Source organism: Neolamprologus brichardi, chromosome 20 (assembly GCF_056152115.1).
Source record: "Neolamprologus brichardi isolate AB-2024 chromosome 20, ASM5615211v1, whole genome shotgun sequence".
Lineage (NCBI taxonomy): Eukaryota > Metazoa > Chordata > Actinopteri > Cichliformes > Cichlidae > Neolamprologus > Neolamprologus brichardi.
The window spans coordinates 32,273,861-32,292,381 of NC_142123.1; the positions used below are offsets into that span (position 1 = coordinate 32,273,861).

The following is an 18,521-nucleotide window of genomic DNA, read 5'->3' on the forward strand; positions in this document are numbered from 1 at the left end:
CAAAGGTCAGGCTGCAAGTGAAGAATGAAGGCTTTGTTGAAACGTAGTAAGAAATGCTTCAAAAATAGAAGAAAACTATAAAACAAATCGTATGAAGAATATGAAAACTAGTCAGACAATTATAGATAAAAATGTGTCAGAATTTGACATTTTGATTGGATTCACAGCTCTGAGGGTTAAAACAGCTGGATAAACAGCTGCAGGGAGGTGGACGTTGTGGAGCGAGGTCGTGGAGCGCCGGCTCGCAAACACAAAGACGTTTTCGGGGTCAGTTAACTGCAGCTGATCTGAAGCACTCGTAAGGTTACCTTCAGGTTTTGAACATATTACAGGACCTAACAAAGTGGCCGCACTTCTCTGTTTGAGGTCGCCTGATGTTATTAAAGCTGACCTCTGACTGGAAGTTGAGGTTCCTGCTTGACAATGAGCTTAATTCTGCAGAAAGAGGAAGGACGTGAGGCCCAGCGGCCCACACGTCACGTCACTGTGGCGCCTCTGTGGTCAGCGGCCCGCTTCCGAATGTGTAAAACAGGGGCGGAGCTTCGGAGCTGATAAGGTTCTGCAGAAGAGATGGTGACGTCCCCCTGCTCTCTGATTGGTCAGCTGGAAGCTTGATTACTGAGATGTGAATACTGCTACCAAGAATGTTGGTTCTGCTAATATTTGCAATGTCTGATATTTCTAATCAATAATAACTTGTTTTTATTGATCACTATGAACAAATACTAATAATAATGAGATCTAATCAGCAGCAGGAGGATCTATGTTAGTGTCCATGTTAGTGTCCAGCTGCTGCTAATTTAAAGCTTGCTTCTGAACTTCAGTACCCAGAAGCCTTTGCTGGTGTTGGCGGTCAGGGTGGAGTCAAACTGCGAGTTTCAGATAAAAACTTTATCGACAGCAGTGGTGTAACAAACAAGACGGACACGGTTCTGTGAGGGCCCACCTCTTTCTGAGAAAGCTGTCCAAGCTGACCAATCACAACGCTCGCTGTGGTTTATGTGTTGTGTTTGTGTGTGGGTGTGGGTGTGTGTGCATGTGGTTTATTATTAATTCTGCAGAAGTCTATCTGTCGTGGTGTGTGTGGTATTTCTCAGCAACCAACTCAAATTCGCGCTTTTGTTTCCTTTTCCTCTTCATCTTGTCTCCTCTCATGTCTCCTACCTCATTTTCTTGTGTCCTGCCTCATCTCCTTGTCTCGCATCTCCTCTTCTAGCTTTGGTTTCCTCTTCTGTTTTTTTTTCTGCCTTATTTCCTTGTGTCTTCTATCGTCTCCTGTTTGTCTCCTCCTATGTTTCCCTTCTCCTCTTGTTGCCTTCTCTTCTCCTTGTTGCATGTGTCCCTTCCTCTCCTGGTTTTCTGTCTTTTGTGCTTGTCTCCTGTCTCCTTTTCTTGCGTCATGCCTTTGTTCAACAAACTCTCAGATGCACCTGTTGCTGCTGAAAAACACTGAACCTGCACAAACCAACTCGCTGCCCAAGCCAAACTTGGCTTCCAAGGCTTCACGTGGGCAAAACGTGGTCCAAGGGCCAATACTGACCCAGTGACCAACAGATCCTGGGGATCCTGCAGTGAAAGGGATGCAATTTAATGCACCTTGACGCTTAGCAATAAAATAGTCTGAAGAAACGTGCAAAGATGGACGAAGACAACAGCGGTGTGAAAGTTCACGAGATTTTTTGCAAACTCTGCCAGTCAGAGTTGTTTCTTTTTGGATGAGCTGCAATGAAGAAAAAGTGTAATGATATCAAACATGTTTATTCTATCAAAAAAAGCCTGAAATTAGACAAACTGACGCAGTTTTTGGAGTTTGCACTGTCAAACTGATTTTATTGCAGCATTAAACACGCGTCTGCATCAATAAAATCACATTACAAGTCATTTAATCCCAGTATGAGTCAGTGTGGCTATCTGCAAAAAGAAAAAAGTTGCCCTTCTTTTACACCATTTTCCTGAGAACTTGTTGGTCAGTAAACGGTGGTTTTTGTGCATGTGTGACTAACCCGCGGGTTAACCTCGCTGCGCTCCAGATCCTGCACCAGGGTGCATGCCACTGCTCTGAGTGGGAGATTACTGGGAGATTCCCTCTTGAATGTTTCTGAGATATATATATACAAACACACACACATACACCTGCTGCTGCTGCTCAGCCATGTGTGTGTGTGTCAGATGTGTTATGAGTGTGTCACTTTGCAGCCATACCACCGTGTTTATGCACAAAAACACGAAGCAAACCGCTGGTGAGAAAAAGGAAGTCATCGGGGGGGTTCTGAGAATTACTGCGGTGACAGATCATGTGACTTTCTGTAAGCTGAACCGAAATGGGGCTCATTTACATCCCACCACCATCTCAGACAGGAAGTGTGTTTGTGTTGACTTTTTTTCTGCTTCTCTGTTTTTTGACATGTAACGCAAAAACTGGCTAATAAACAGTGAAAATAATCTACATGTGAAAACAAAGATTGATCAATTAATATTGTTTTAATTTGTTTTTAGTTTTTTTAGGTTGTTTTTTTTAATTCAACACTTGGCTTTGAAGTCGGGCTTCACAGACTAAATATTATGCATTAGTTTTGTCACATCCTTGCAGCACTGAAAGTGTTTTTTGCTTCTTCTTTTTTTTTGACCAGTGCAGAAAGTGCATTGCTTCTGTGCAGACTCAGGACCAGCTGCAAAGGGCCGAGCAGGCAGTGCAGGGGACACTAATGCTGCAATTATGGCTGCAGCGTTGGTCCCTTGCTTGCATGCACAGTTGTGCAACTACAATGGCGGGCGCTCAGGCCACCCTGGACTCGCCAGTCCTCCTTAGCTTTTTGTTCCCTTTCCACACAAAAGGTCAAATCAAAATTTTAAGACACACATGTTGTCATATCTGCACAAAACAGTGTTTATGTCCTCCGATTACAAGCATTCCTGAATTATTATTATTATTATTTTGAATTGTCAGATGAAACCACTTTTGAGCGTGATGCCTGCAATTGTTCTACTTTGCAGTAATCCTCACTAGCTTATAAATTATAGATCAGTGCTCTTTTACAGCAGACAAGGGTTTTATCAGAAGGGATGTTTAGTTTCCAACTGTCTCTTAACTAACACCAAGATGGCGTCTTAAGTCTTTCCAGCCAATGACACGCTCAGGCTCCTTACATCAATAGTATGAGGCTATAAAACGTAACTTTTACAGTAAATTGAAATGTCTTTTTCTGCAGCTAGAGAAGTAATGTTTGGTGAACACAAAAATCACGGAGCGCACCTGAACTTGGCTTAAAACGCACAATTTTGGAGCCACGTCCTACAGGATAGTTGTCATAATCTAGAGCGTGAGCTGAAAGAGGAGACCGAGTGATCATAGAGGCATTTTCAAAGTTTTCTGCTGCAGTCTCCGTCTCTGTGAGATTCAGGAATCTCTGACCTCCTGCAGTGATGTATTGACTAAATGCCGGTAACACTGACCTGCTCAAAGTTTAAAAAGAATCGAGGGCTGCACCACAAGCCAAAACCAAACCAGAACACAGCCGTTCTCATAGGTTGACGTGACCTTTGTGCATCCACCGCCATTTGCAAAGTTGTCAACGTCAAGCAGAAACTTCCAGTAAAACTTTCCACACTGAAATATTAGGCGACCCGAGAGGGATTCTTTAAAGACTTTGCGTACATGAATGCATGCAATCATGCATGCACATGAATTTAAACAGTTTTTTTTTAAAAAGCTGCAGAGGCCGAGAATGAGGACTCAAAAGAAGAGACAAAGCTTTGCGTAGTCTTAAAAAGACAAAACAGAGTCCATACTCCAATCAACAGACTGCAACAGTGCATGATGCTCTCATTAAAACTAACCAAGCTCAGTGTTCTGAGCGAGTCCAGTGCTAACGAGTGACGTCAAAGTCACTTACAGTGTTCCTGCACATCCCGAAAAAATCTTAAAAGTCTTTAGAATTCATCCAAGTATCAGTTTTCTTAAATGCTGGAGCTGTCGCAGCGACAGGTCTCTAGTGTATCACAGCAACAGGACAGTTAATTTTTTTATTGGAGTAAAAATGTCTTCAGTCATTCTTAAAAGTGCTGAAACCGTTGGTAGCCTGGATGCTCATGTCGTTAGCATGTCTGCTGGCCGGCAGTGAGATGGAGAAAATCAGCCATCGTTGTTAAACGGACCCTGCACATGTATGCAGGCATTTCAAACTTCAGGTGACTGAAATCAAGACAGAGAAATTAGTTAGTCGACATATGTTTGCTGGTGGTGGATGCGAACAGCGACGCGCCTCTAATGTATTCGTATTTCTCAGTATTTTTGGTTGTTGTGAATTCGTTATCAGTTTAATTCTGAGTGGCATTGATAAAAACCTCTTAAATCTGTTTAATGTTCTGGCAAATTACCAGCATTTATACTGAATCCCAAATGAATTGACTCTTCCTGTGTGTCTGTCTCAGCTGATCAGGTGTATGGAGACCAGGACATGCATGAAGTGGTGCGGAAACACTGTATGGACTACCTGGTGAGTAGACGCGTCCTTTTCCCCTCCTCCCGTGTTACTCTTACAGTTCGAGTCTGCGTTAATAAAGTTTTTGCTTTTGGCGTTCAGATGAAGAACGCAGATTATTTCTCCAACTACGTGACAGAGGACTTCACCACATACATCAACAGGAAGAGGAAAAACAACTGCCACGGCAACCACATCGAGATGCAGGCCATGGCGGAGATGTACAACAGGCCAGTGGAGGTTTACCAGTACAGCACAGGTGAGTCGAGAAACAACCTTCATCGCCGTCAGCCAGTCGCATCCATCTAACAAGCTCCTCCTCCTCTTCCTCCAGAACCAATCAACACGTTCCACGGCATCCATCAGAACCACGACGAACCAATCAGAGTGAGCTACCACCGCAACATCCACTACAACTCCGTGGTTAATCCCAACAAGGCCACGATCGGGGTCGGACTGGGACTGCCCGCCTTCAAACCTGGGGTACAAAAACCAAACTCGCTCAGCACATCAGACTGACTTTAGTTATCCTAAAAGTTGGGAAATCCCAGTTCTGCAAAAACACAACAAGTAACACAATAAATAAGTAGTAAAGCTCAGTAAACTAGAGCATGACAGATTGGTAAATCAAGCGAATCAAGCTTCATTTTATACACCTTTGGCTAATGAAGTGATTGAAACACCCGAGTTCAACGATTTGGATGGGAGAGCGAAGACTCCTGCCTAATTCACCTCCATACCATCAGAGATGCAGGCTTTGAACTAAATTTGAACAAAATTCAAGTTGTCTGACCACAGAACAGTTTTCCACTTTGTCTCAGTTCAATCTAAATGACCTTTGCCCCAGAAAAGATCTTCTTTGCAGCTTTAACCTGCATTTGTTGTTTGAATGGCACAGAGAACAGGCTGTGTTCACAGACCGTGATTCCTGGAAGTGTTCCTGAGCCCATGCACGGATTTCCATGACAGAATCATGACTGTTTTAAATGCAGTGCCGCCTGACAGTCCAAAGATCACGGGCATCCAATATTGATTTTCAGCCTCGCTTTCTGCGCCAGAAATTTCCCAAGATGATGTACTTCAGCATGCAGAGTCCAGTTTTTTTGGAGACTGGTGAACCTCTGTCCATCTTTAGTTTTAAGAAACTCCGCCTCACCAAGAAGCTCTTTTTACACCTAATTGTGTTGCTTAACTTAATTAGTTGCTTTTTCTCTCAGTTTAAACAGTTGACATGTTTTCTGTGTTGTGTTGTGAATAATCGAAGGGTTTGCTGGTTCCAAATCATTGCATTCAGTTTTTGATTACACAGAGTCGGGGTCGTTACGGTCTCACGCCGTCTGTTTAACGGGCCTGAAAACAACTTCTTGAAACATGCCGTTTATATGTACAGTAGAGGGGGCAGATCAAAGCCTACAAGTCTCAAACTTGGCAGGGTTTTTTGATGAAAACTTTCCTGTGAGTGCTGTTATGAAACATTCGTCTACAGCTCCAGCGCTTCAAGATTTGTCATGCAGAAACTTATTTTTATGTAGATGCGGGCCTGTTTTCAGTTCAGCGACTCTTTGAAGGCGCCGTTTCCGTCTGTGACTCCATATCTCTGCTGCTGCGTGGTTTCAAAATGACAACAGAGATACGAGATGGTCTCAAATGGATGCTCAGCCCCCCTCTTTACACTTTATAAAGACGTACTGAGTTTTATCACCTCAGCTGAGATTGTCTGTGTTAACCGTCCTGCAGGCAGAAGTAAAATTCATGAAGGGCTTTAAGTTTGACACATTGTGCCTTGTTTTGTCTCCTTTTCCCAGTCACTAATAAAATCTGACTAAATCCAGGGTTAAAGAAAACCGCTGTTCTAGCTGATAATTAGCATTGTAGCTCAGGGAGTTGTGTGTGTGTGTATAATAAATATATTTCCTCCTCCTCGCAGTATGCGGACCAGTCTCTTATGAAGTCGGCCATCAAGACGTCAGAGGAGTCGTGGATCGAGCAGCAGATGCTGGAGGACAAAAAGAGGGCGACGGACTGGGAGGCCACCAACGAGGCCATTGAGGAGCAGGTGGCCCGGGAGTCTTACCTGCAGTGGCTGCGGGACCAGGAGAAACAGGCCAGACAGGTGGGACGGGGGAGCCGGGCCATGAATATTCACTGAAAATTATTTGACTCAGAACTGTGTGCTTTTATTTCACTTTCGAGACAAACCTGTTGCTCTAGCAGCAGAATCCTTAAACCATCCGTAACTGCTTATGTAATGTAGGAATGTGATGGATTTACTTTCATTTTTAATGTTTTCAGACAAACCATACAGACAGATATGAATCGTGCTTTCAGCTAAACAACGACTCAGTCAATGGTCATTTTAAACAGGACCCACAGTTGGACCTGGAACAAAAATCAGATTACCATAGGTGACCCTAACCGTCACTCACTGTCGGGGTTAAAAGGTTTTGAACCTTTTCACTTTAATTTGTCGCCATCATTTAAAACCCCACAGAGCCAGCTGGCTAATTTGTGCTTTTCTTTGAAAGAAAATTATACAGCAGTTCACATCAGGCCACCAAAACCATTTATTTACCTCCTTCAGCCGAACGACAGATGAGCTCGTGCCACAGCGAGGCGACAACACTTCAACCGTGCATCAGTAATTTATAAGAGTCGCTGTTCCTCCTGCAGAAGCAATCAGAACTGAATCAAACGTACTCGTCCAAATGAACGATAAACTGTGACTTTTGATGGATTGTGAGCCACACAGTTGCTTTTGTCGACCATGTATGTCAGATACAAAGACAAGGATACCAACTACCCATCATTTCATTCACTCTGACACTCCCTGTGTTTAGTTTGTTCTCCGTGTGCTTGTCCCGGTTTTCCAGCAGAGCATCGATTTCTCCCGTCATAAAAAACATGCTTGTTAATGCTCCCTTTGTCGACCCACTCCTGCAGGAGCTTCCTGGTTAAACAAAGGTCAGGGTTCAATATGATGGTCAGGTGGAGGTGTTTTCCACAGAGTGAGACGCCTGTGAAGCAAATTGCCTCAAATCCCCTTAATAATGAGCAGGCTTTTTCTTTTTTTATAGTCGGTATTTTCACATTGGAATACCAATGAAGGTCCTTAAAAAAAACCCACAAAAACACCAATGTTCAGAGTTAAAATATGAAGAAGCTGCTCAGCACTGATTTGTTATATACAGCAATGACTGAATTAAGAAGATGTGAAATGAATGATGCAAGCAGTCTGCAGAAAAACTGCTAGATATTTAAATCTGGAAGATTTCTTGTAAACTGCAGGCTGACACAAACCTTCTTCCCTGTTTCTAGCAGAGATATCTGCAGCATTCAGGGGAAATTTAAAGAGTAGCCATAATTATAAATTAATATGCTATATTCTGATAGATTAGCAGGATATACAGTAAATCAGCTGGTTATTTGTGGGCCTGTAAAACAGAAGAAATAGCCATTTATAGTTGGACCTACTGACCCAGTGACTTAAAAGGCATCAGTTCTGTCTGCTTTAAACCGTCCTGTCAAATAAAGGCATGAAAAATAATGAAAAATGTCTTAAATTCAGTTTAAGTGGATGAAACTTTGCTGGTGTAACAAAAACTAGAACTTCTTCTCTTTTTTCAGCCTCGTAAGGCCAGTGCCACCTGCAGCTCGGCAACAGCGGCAGCTTCCAGCGGGCTAGACGACTGGAGCGCTCGGTCACCACGGCAACGTGACTCAGACCCCTCCCACTCTGACCTCACAACTCCCTCATCAACCAACAACAAGCCCCCTTCCCCTGCAGGAGCTGCCCTCATCCTGAGCAAACCCCCCTCCCCCTGCGCCCCAGGTAAAACACACACATATGTACCTTAAGTCTGCACACTAAAACGTACCAATCTGCTTTATGAGGACTTAATTTTGTCCACACGGTGTGAGCTAGTGTTTTTTCCTGACGTGCCTGTATGTATCTCGGCCTGTGCAGGTCCCAGTAATCAGAGTCGTCACCATTTGGAGTACAGAGCCATCATGCAGGAGATGTCACCTACAGCGTTTGGTAAGCGTCACACACTCGTTCACATCTTTGAGGACCTCATTTATACTGTGTGTTCCTGTGATGTGGGTCTGTCACACGGCCCTTTACAGGTCCATTCCACAGAGAGGTTCAGACGTTCACACATGTAAAACTGTTTGTCATTTCTGAATGGCCCAATCAGACTGCAAAAACTGCAGTTCCTCTAATGGCCACTAGAGGAGGTTCAATCAGTCCCCATAGACTTCCATATTAATATGTCTAACTTTACAGAAGAAATAAACATGTTTACAACCTCATACAAAACAAAGTTTTGGCTTCTATGTATAGTTTCTTTCTCCATGGCAACAATAATTTTTATACAGAACTTCTTCCCACAATCATTTTGTTAAGGCTCGAAGGTTTGGGTCAGCTGTCTGCTAGGCTTCACATCCACTAACTGAACTTAATGAACTTAACATTTTTTTTTATGCGTTTGTGCTGTTAGCACCTCATGAAGCATATTTACGGAAATTATCGGACAAATAATATTACTTTAGAAAGCTGTCTGATAAAGATGGACATGGCCACCGTGACGTCACCCACTTAACCCCTTAACATTAGCATGCTGGTGTTTTGGAGCCATAAGTTGGATTTGGATTGTAGGGTGGAATACTAATTTATCAGCTACTGTAGTCATCAAGTTGTCAGCCATCAGCACAGACCTCCTTACAGTGAGTCATAATATTTGTTTGATAACTTCATTTAAAACAGCTCCAAAAGTACAAACACGTCCAGTTCAGATAGCCACTGGCTACAGTTCCCTGTGCCTGACAGTCATGTGTGGCCATGTATCTGTGACTCAGCATTTAAAGCAGGTCATCCACTATTAAGAAAGTCAGGGGTTCATTCCTCAGATCCTCCAGTCTGCATGTCAAGTGTCTTTGAGCAAGATACCTTGATGCATGCATCGTAATGTGTGTTTAAATAAATTTATGAGGCGTAGAAAAGTGCTTGTATGATTGTGTGTATGACTGGGTGAATGATGCTTTGTGGTAGAGTAGTCCATTTACCATTTACTCTTAACCATAGCTTCCATTCAAAGGAAGCATGTGTATTTTTTTTGCACATGTGTAGAACAAATCTGGGTCAAATGCTGACACCCAGTTAGCTTAGTAGCATTAGCGTGCTAAGTTCCACCCTCCAGTGTAAATATGGTCACTTCTGGTTAAAAAGCCCATCAATGTCGAGGCTTCAGAATGCAGATTGTAGACACCAGTCGGGGGCACGTTACAAATGGTGTGGTCCTAGTTTGGAGAGATGTCCCTCCAAGGTGTAAATTCCCTCCTGGTCCTCAGAAAGACGGCTATAACCGTACACTCGTGTAGCTGACAGTCACTTTGTTTACAGTCAGTCCTCAACAGGAAGCAGCTGAGCCTTGTGTGTGTGTGTGTGTGTGTGTGTGTGTGTGAGAGAGGTTATCTGAGGACGTACATGCTGTTGTTGCTATGAAAAAACACAGTTTTGTTGTTGTTGCTGTATATGTAACAGTGTTATCACGTTTAACGCACAAAGCTGGATTCTGGATGTTTATCAAAGCACAAGACGATATTTAACCCATCAGGATGTCTCTCTGTGTGTCTCATATCAAATTGGCAATTACATGCAGAAACACGCTGCATGTAATTGCCAATTTGACCCCATTCAATTACAGATCGTATCATTTATGGCAAGTTTTTAATGACGGCTTTGGTTATGCTTCAGTCTTATTTTACAGTATAATAATAACTTAATCAGGATAAAACAGATATGAACAAAACTGAACTTTGAGGGCGTTGTTTGAAAAAGGGTGGGAAATTGCAGCATTGTTATTTAAAAACTCACCGTGTTGCAAAAATTGCAATAATATCGTATCATGAGTGAGGTATTGTTATAATAACTGTGTCTCCCCTGATCCTGCTTTGACTGTTAGTTAAACTAAAAAGACAACGACACGTTTCTGTCATCACGGTGAAGTGCCGTCCACTCAGCGCTGCCAAATCTGTACGCAAGCAGTTTAAAACAAGAAGACCTTAAAGTAATATCAGGACCGCTTTTCTGAGTCATTCGCTCCATCTACCTAACACATAGTTCAGCTGTTGGTGAGCGGTGATTTCAGATGTTAGTCACTGAGCCTTTGTAAAGTGGAACATACTGCATTCATGGTGCAACACATTAACCTCATCTCCTGCCATGTATGTACGGGCCACTGGTTCCTGTTTCTTTTAGTCTGGTCCCGTTAGTTCCCAAAACCATGTTTGTGTCAACATGTACGTAGACACTGTTATTACTTATTTGAAGCGCTTTGGTTAGTGTCATGATGGTTTTTGGAGCCATGAGTGAAACATTTAGATGAGAGGGTAAAGTGCTAAGTTATCAGCTGACTTGAACTTGCAAGCTGCAATTAAAGGACATAGATTCCTGCTAATTAGTGTTATGTAACTGACTAATAACATAATAAAACTCCATTCGCCTAAAGTGAAGCACAGATGTCTTTGATGTTATGTTAGCACAGTTAACCACACCGCAGATGAGATTTTTTATCAGTTAGTTTCATTAAAAATGCTCTCAAAGGCACCAGCAACACAAATATGGTGACAGTTCAGTTATTTCAATTGGTGAAAGCAAACTTTAGCATTTAGGAAGGAGATGCTCCTCCGAGGCCACTTTAGGTGCAAAGTAGATGCTACTTTGCACCTAAAGTGGCCTCGGCCCTAATTCTAAAAGATGCATGAGTTTCGGGCAGAAGAGTTGTGAGCTGAGAGGGGGGGTCACAGAGTTATCCACCTCCTGTAAGGCTCAGACACACAGGTGAGACAGAGTCCTCAGGCAGATCGTTCGATGAACGATGTCTTTTCAAAAACAAATCTCAGAGAAAGTCACCCTCTCACCTTGTATTGAACTTATGGTAATGTAATCAGTTAGCTTCAACTGGTGCCAATATGTGCTGTCAAAAGCCAAAGAGGAAGAAAAGCTCATATTTTACAATTTCCTTCCAGAACCAGTCAAAGTTCAGAAACTTGCGTGGTTTTGTCTCTGGTTCTTGAATAAAACAAACTCCACCTGAGAGCAGAGCAGCTGTTAATGGGGAAAGATACACACGGTGATAAAATTAAAATAAGTACATAAGAAATCCTGATATCGTCTTTTACTAGAGTTGATCATTAGCTTATTTGTAAGTTCATCACAAGCTTCCAAACAAGTGTTAATGAGTTTAAACTAAAGACGGGCAGACCGTGACCCTCCCAGAAGCAGCTCAACTGACTCTTGAGTGGTGTCTTTGTTTGACCATTTTCTCCTCAGCTTTACATGATGAATAATGTAACTGAGAGCAGGGGAGATAAATTAATGCAAGTATTTCCCTGAGTAGTTCCGCTTTAAATATGCTTATTAGCATGTTCTGTTTATCAAAAGCTTCCTAACACATGTTAATGAGTTTAAACTAGATGGCCAGGCAGCGAGGGACCGCTCTCAAAATTAGTTAATCAACACTTGAGAGTCATTGTCATCGTTTGATCAGTTTCTCCTTGAGAGTGTAACCGAGAGCAGAGGAGAGAAAGTTCGGACTCACTGCTGCATGGGTGAAATTACATGAACAAATGTTGGCGTCTTGTGTTCATTTGAGACTTCAGCTCCGATCAACAGCAGGTTTCACTGACCACATGTTTACTGCCACATGCTCGTCTTTAATTGGTCAGATAAAATTCCCAAGCGATTAGTCATAAAAATAAAGTAGCTGCATTTTAGCATGCAGTAAAAGATCTTTTGTTAAAAGGGTTGGCGTAATAAGCAAATGCTTCAGCCAATACCTTTTGATTAGCCTTGTCTCATGCTTTCTTGCTTTGTGGTAGATCTTTGTTCTGTCTTCACTCAGATATTTGAATGCTAATCAATAAAAAAATCAATCATCATCAAAGTAAATCTTTGTTTTTGTGTAAAATCTCACTGCTCTCTGCTGTGTCACCTCCTCCAGGTTTCCTGACACGTTCACAGCTTTAGGAGCTTCTTTTTCAGTGGTTCAGAACTTGTTTGTTTTCTAAAGAAAGTTTTGACACATCCGGGTGGAGCTAGATGGATAGCGGTGTGCATTATCGTTTGAAAGATATTTGTTTGTGTTTATGGCAAATACCAGATTAATGCAACCGCAGCAAAAGAAGTCACAACTGCAAAGATAGAAATAACAAAGTGCTCTGTAACAGCAGCACTCAAATCGCCGCAAAGTACAAGCAACACATGCCTGGATTTGTCCAGCAGAGATGGACCAGATGGTCGTTCTGCAGGCGCGAGACGTCCCGATCGTAGTCGGTCGTATTCGCTTTTCCATCACCTCTCAGGACTTGCTGACTCTCGTTACTGTTGTTGGCTGTTGTTCCCGGCCTGCAAATTCAGGGAGATATTTAAAACCTCATTACGTTTGCTCTGATTATCAGAAAAGAAAAAGACAAAGTTGAAACCCTCTGCAGGAGTAGTTTGTTTCTACCAGCATCAAACTACTCAAAGTATAAGCATCACAATCATTTCCTGTAAATCTGTTTAACAACTAACAGGATTCAATCACTCTCCCTGAATTTTCACAATAGACTGCAATACGTTCACAGCTGATAGACAGCCAGACCCCGGCTTGATTAACTGGGAACTATTCAGCTTTTGTCAGAGCTGATAACAAACTGTTTGTGCATCAAAAGCTTCCTGACACGTGATAATTAGCTTAACACCAAAAGATGAATAGACAGAGACTGAGCCCCACTCCCCCAAAAAATAAAGCAGAAACTCTGACTGGACGATCTTTGTCTCCATGTGACCAGAAGCTACAGACACACTGTGACTAACACAACTTTAAATGAGGGCAAATGACACTTTCACTGTGTTGAGCTCAGTCATTTAGGTAAATAGCATGAAGTTGTTTTTAATGTCCATATGTAGTCTTCAAACTGATTTCCTCATAAAAAACACTGCAAACCGATACCATTCAGTAGAGGTGCAACAATACTCGTATCGATATTGAACCGTTCGATACAGTGCTTTCGGTTCGGTACGCATATGTATCGAACAATACAACATTTTTAATTTATTTTTATCAACTTTTCTTCTGAAGATGCTGTCTGTGTTGAGCGCTCAGTGGATCTGCGCTCGACAGTGCAGCCTAGGCTGAGTAGTCGAACGCAGATTCACTGAGCGCAGGGCAAGCTAGCAAGACAGAAGTTAAGCTCTCCTTGCAACATGGCAAATTCCTTAACGGAGATTTGCCGTGTTGTGGCATTAAGCGTATAGTATAGCTTTTATTTTGGAAAGAAACATTTCTCTGTAATAAACTCTCTTTTCCAAAGATGAGTGATTTCTCCATCAGATAGATTTATTTGTTTTTTATTACTTTGTTGTTTCAGCAACATTAAATTTAAAAACTGTACTTTTGAGTTAAAATATATATTTTTAATTTTAATAAATGACAAATTAAAAAGGCATGAACATTTTTTTGTATCGAAAAAATATCGACCCGTGACACCAAAGTATCGAACCGAACCGTGAATTTTGCGTATCGTTGCACCCCTAGTAAATATATAATAAACGCGAATTCACTGTGTAAGTGTGTTTATTATTAGCAGCGTCCTCCTGAAATGCACCAACAACATTGAGAGTAACATCCTCCTCTCTGCCCCTTAATGCTCTCTGGTTGCTATGGTAACGCCTAAAAATGTCTTCCAAAATAAGACTCACAACTACAACACGGGAAAAGACCCAGGGAAACAGAGTTAACGACAAAAACACTGAAAACCATAAATTTCACACCCGAGCCACAACTCTCGCGGCCCGGTACCAAACAATGCATGGACTGGTCTGTGGCCCGGGGTTTGGGGACTGCTGATGTAGAATTAGCCCATGGGCTCACACTGCAGAGACATTTGGTCAGTTTTCATTGCGTTCCTCCTGACATGTCACCAAATGACACGATGAGCATTTCAACTTTTACTGAGAACATGTTGACCCCATACCAAGTCTAACATTGTGTATGGCTAAACATGAAAGCTTATTGTAACACCTGGGAGAACAGCCACACTGTTAATTCTGCTGGAAATAATTTGGACTATCTTTAACTCTCAACACTCCCTCTGTCTTTGTTTGCATTGGGACTTGAAGGAGCATCTGCACATGAAAAAGGCAAATGACGTCAGACTTAACGAGCAGATCAGGTTGCAGATAATATCTGGGGTGTTCATATTAACTGTCGCCATCATAAATTAAACCTTGCGCGCTAAAAGAACCCCAAAGTGCTTCAGACTGCTCTGAGTACTGTCACAAACAAAAAAGTACTGCCCCTCAGCTGGCTTCCTGAAGCTAGCAAATGAAAGTGAGTCTTTTTTAATGAAGTCAGGCTTGTTTCAGAGTGTGGGAGTTTGATCTGAACTGCAGAGGTGGACGTGAGAAGAGCAGGTCCGTGTATTAAAAGTTCTCATATGTATTGTGCGTTTGTGTTTCAGGCCTGACAGACTGGGAGGACGACGAGATCCTGGCGTCGGTGCTGGCGGTCTCTCAGCAGGAGTACCTGGACAAAATCAAGCACCAGAGCGCCGCCATGCATCGAGAGAGAGAGCCGTCACCCGACAGCAGCTGATAACTGGCCCGATACGCACAAAACAAAACAAACCGCGCACACACAACAACAATGACCCTTCAACCCCAGCATCCCAACCCCCCCACCATTACTCTCCTGCCCCTCCCCCACCTCACCTCTGACCCACTGAAGGAGCTCCACCAGGGAAAAAATAAAACATCCAACAATGATGCACTTTTTTTTTTTTTTTTGGTTCCTCATCGGCTCATATCTCTCTGTTTCCACTCCGTCGACTCTCTTCCCTGCTTCCCATTTCACTTCCTCTTCCTTGCCTCTTTTTTTTCTGTCTTTTCGTTTCCTGGTTACCACTCGGACGGAGCTCGGTCTTAACGCTGACTCGGCGTCAGCTGTAATTTGTACTTTTTGACATTTAAACATCGTTCTGGGCAGCTTTGAATTTTAATCCTCGTGTTTAGGGATGTACTGAAATATTGGCGGGAGATCTGCATCGCCTGCTGCCGACCTTACTGACTGCCGTTTGACGGCGTTCAGCGACGACGACAGCAGACGTTTGCGCATTTGTTTCACTTCAGTTTCGTCCAGGCTAAATGTATAAAAAGTAGTGATATGAAGAGCTGAAAGACTTTAAGTTTTGATTCAGTGAGTTTTTTGTTGTTTTTATACAATGAAGGTTCCTTTGCATAAATAAAATAAAATAATTAATAAAAAACTTAAATAAACAAACATTGGTATCAGTATCAGCTGTAGGACAAATTGTACTTGTAAACATTGGCCCAGAATTTTGCAATCGGTACATTTCTACTTTTTGAAATCAGGCCGTTAGCTCTGCAGCTAACATCATCATTGGTTTGAATGAAGAACGCTAATTAGAAGTGGGGGGAAAAAATGGCGGCCAGTTGGTTGTTTGTGCGTCAGGGTCCTGGAGGCTAACGCAATTACCTGAAGTCTTACACCACTAACAAGCTACATTTACAGTTAGCTTAATTAAAGAAGGTGTGTTTGTTAGTTTTTTTTTTCCTCCCCACTTATCGTAGCACACGTTATGCTAGTTAGAATTGTTTCTTTGGCCCTTTTGTTACTCATTCTGGTAACCATTCTGCGTCAGGGAATGACTGCATTTTAAAACTTGATCATGCTAATCAGGATTGGAAATATTTAACAATGTTAAGGTTAAGTTAGCATGCTCGTCCGTGAGCAGGCTATCACTTGAAGTCTTACTCTGTTTTAAGGCTAGGTCATTAGCAGCGCTGCTAATAAACGGAGTCGCTGTTAGCTTAGCAATCAGTAGCAAAGTAGTAATTTTTCCTTCTGGCAGTTGTTTTGCGTGAAGATTGCTAGTCCCATAATCATTGTGTTTAGGCTAAGTTACCCAAAGTCTTTAGCGAGCAAGCTATCACACAAAAAAGTCTTATTATGTTTTAATGCTAGCTAAGCTTAGCTTGGCTGTAAAAAGCCAAACCAACCCTCCACCGCTACTGGCGGCCATTTTATGTCAACACATTTACTTTCTAAAACAGAAAAAGCGCCCCCAGCTTCACGGCCTGTAACATCCCCCCACAACCCATTCCTCTTTTTGTCTTTCTCCTCTTCCTCCTCTACCTTCATCATCATCATCATCGGACTTATTTAGCTGCATGTTTAATTGACCACGACCAATATCATCATAGAGAAAAGCGTAAAAAAAAAAACAAAACAGAGAAAAATAGAGAGAATTGTCATACTTATCCTCTTAATGATTGATTACTGTTGTTATTATTAATAATATAAGTTTGTTTTATTTTATTTTCTCGTTTGGGATGAAAAAACTTTTTTTCTTGGAATAAAAAGAGGAAAATGTTTCTGAAAAAATGTGGTTTCTTTTTTTTTTTCCTTCTCCTTTTCACTAAAGTGTAGCCAAAGGCTACGTTCACACTGCAGGCGAAAGCGCATCAAATCTGACTTTTTTGACCCTATGCGACCCATATCCGATCATGGTGTGACAGTGTGAACGGCACAAATCCGATATTTTCAAATCCGATCTGGGTCACTTTCGTATGTGCTACTGAATCAGATACATATCTGATGTTTTAGAAAGCGACTGCTGTTTGATGGTCATGTCACATTAAATCAGTCTTTTACGTCACTGACACAAGACAGACGCCAATTATCAGCGCCGGAGAAGCACCCGAGAAGACATTGCGAACACTTCCTGGCCATCCAGTGAAATTGTTGGGAAGACAACGTTGGAGAAACGCGAACATTTGTACTGTATAATCTGCAGATTCTGACAGAAATCTGAAGCTATCCTTTGAAGGACCGCTCCTCTCTAAAACAGCAATAAGGATAATTATTAGGCCATATGTAAATAAAATAACTTTATAACTTAAAGCAAAATTGGGAAACGTAAAGTCCGAAACAAGTCTTTATATGAAGGGCCATCAATCAAACAATGCTGTTTGGTCTGGGTCTAAACAGAGCGCGTTGTGTGTGACCGGGCCGGTTTGAGGGTTCACACTAGAGCGTGTTTGCTGTCGCATTTTATTTGTAGTGTGAACGAGCAGACAAAAAAAATCGGAATTGAGCATTAAGACCTGCAGAGTGAACGTAGCAAAAGTGATGGAGGTCATTCTATTATACGTACAAAAACACCAGAATGAGAGACAGGGTAATATACCGAAAGAGTGGAAAGATCTCACAAGTTTGAATCGATATGAGAAGTTGTGGTTTAATGATTCTGCGATGGACCTAAATTTACTCTTTACCCTGTAAAGAAGACCCTTGATGACGTTGCCTACAGTTTTGACACATGACTTGTATATCAACAAAGACGTTGTTTGATGAAGAGGTTCTGGGTTTTTCCAATTGTAGCTGTAGTAAGTCGTATAGGTAGAGGTCACCCTCACTAACTTCTGACACAAACCCGCTCCTTTTGTTCTGGACTGAAATATGACAGGAAGCAGTCGGTTAAGAAAAGAGAAACAACAGTTAACCTTGTTTCACAAACACAAAGTTAAACCAACAAAAAGCCAACACTATATTAGTGTGATTAACTAATGCAGCTTTCTCTCTGACCTCTCTGTTCCTTTCTGATCTACAAATGAAACAATGAGTTCAAGTAAGAATATGAATATCAGTATTTTTTATTACCAAATGATGTTTAAGAGCAGTTGCTTCTGTTTGCTTTTTAGCACCTCAGAAACATGAGAAAAAAATAAAAAATAAAAATAAAAATCAGTGGCGGAAGCAAGCTGCCATAGACTGGTGTTAGAGCTCGGCCATCGTGTAACTACAGTGCTGAGTACTCATCCTCTGATGAGGGCCACAAAGTATTACTAGTGAAACTGAGGTTTGTGAACAAATTCATCAGATCACAACTTGGATGAAATCTTTTTCTGCATTAGCAGTGGAGTAAAATCTGCTTTGTCCTTCTTACAGTCCTGAGTATGATCCATTTTCACCA

At 41.9% G+C, this 18,521-nt stretch overlaps 1 protein-coding gene across 2 annotated transcripts in view; it reads left to right on the forward strand.

The window, feature by feature from the left end:
* otud5a (OTU deubiquitinase 5a) overlaps positions 1–16,917 on the forward strand; it is a 36,154-nt gene extending 19,237 nt beyond the window's left edge. For both annotated transcript variants that reach the window (XM_087833830.1, XM_087833831.1), the window contains exons 3-9: positions 4,432–4,496; positions 4,584–4,740; positions 4,816–4,964; positions 6,409–6,594; positions 8,106–8,310; positions 8,446–8,517; positions 14,988–16,917. In XM_087833830.1, coding sequence (XP_087689956.1) covers positions 4,432–4,496; positions 4,584–4,740; positions 4,816–4,964; positions 6,409–6,594; positions 8,106–8,310; positions 8,446–8,517; positions 14,988–15,121 — 968 coding nt within the window. In that variant the 3' untranslated portion in view covers positions 15,122–16,917. The remainder of the gene's footprint in view (positions 1–4,431; positions 4,497–4,583; positions 4,741–4,815; positions 4,965–6,408; positions 6,595–8,105; positions 8,311–8,445; positions 8,518–14,987) is intronic.
* The last annotated feature ends 1,604 nt before the right edge of the window (positions 16,918–18,521 follow it).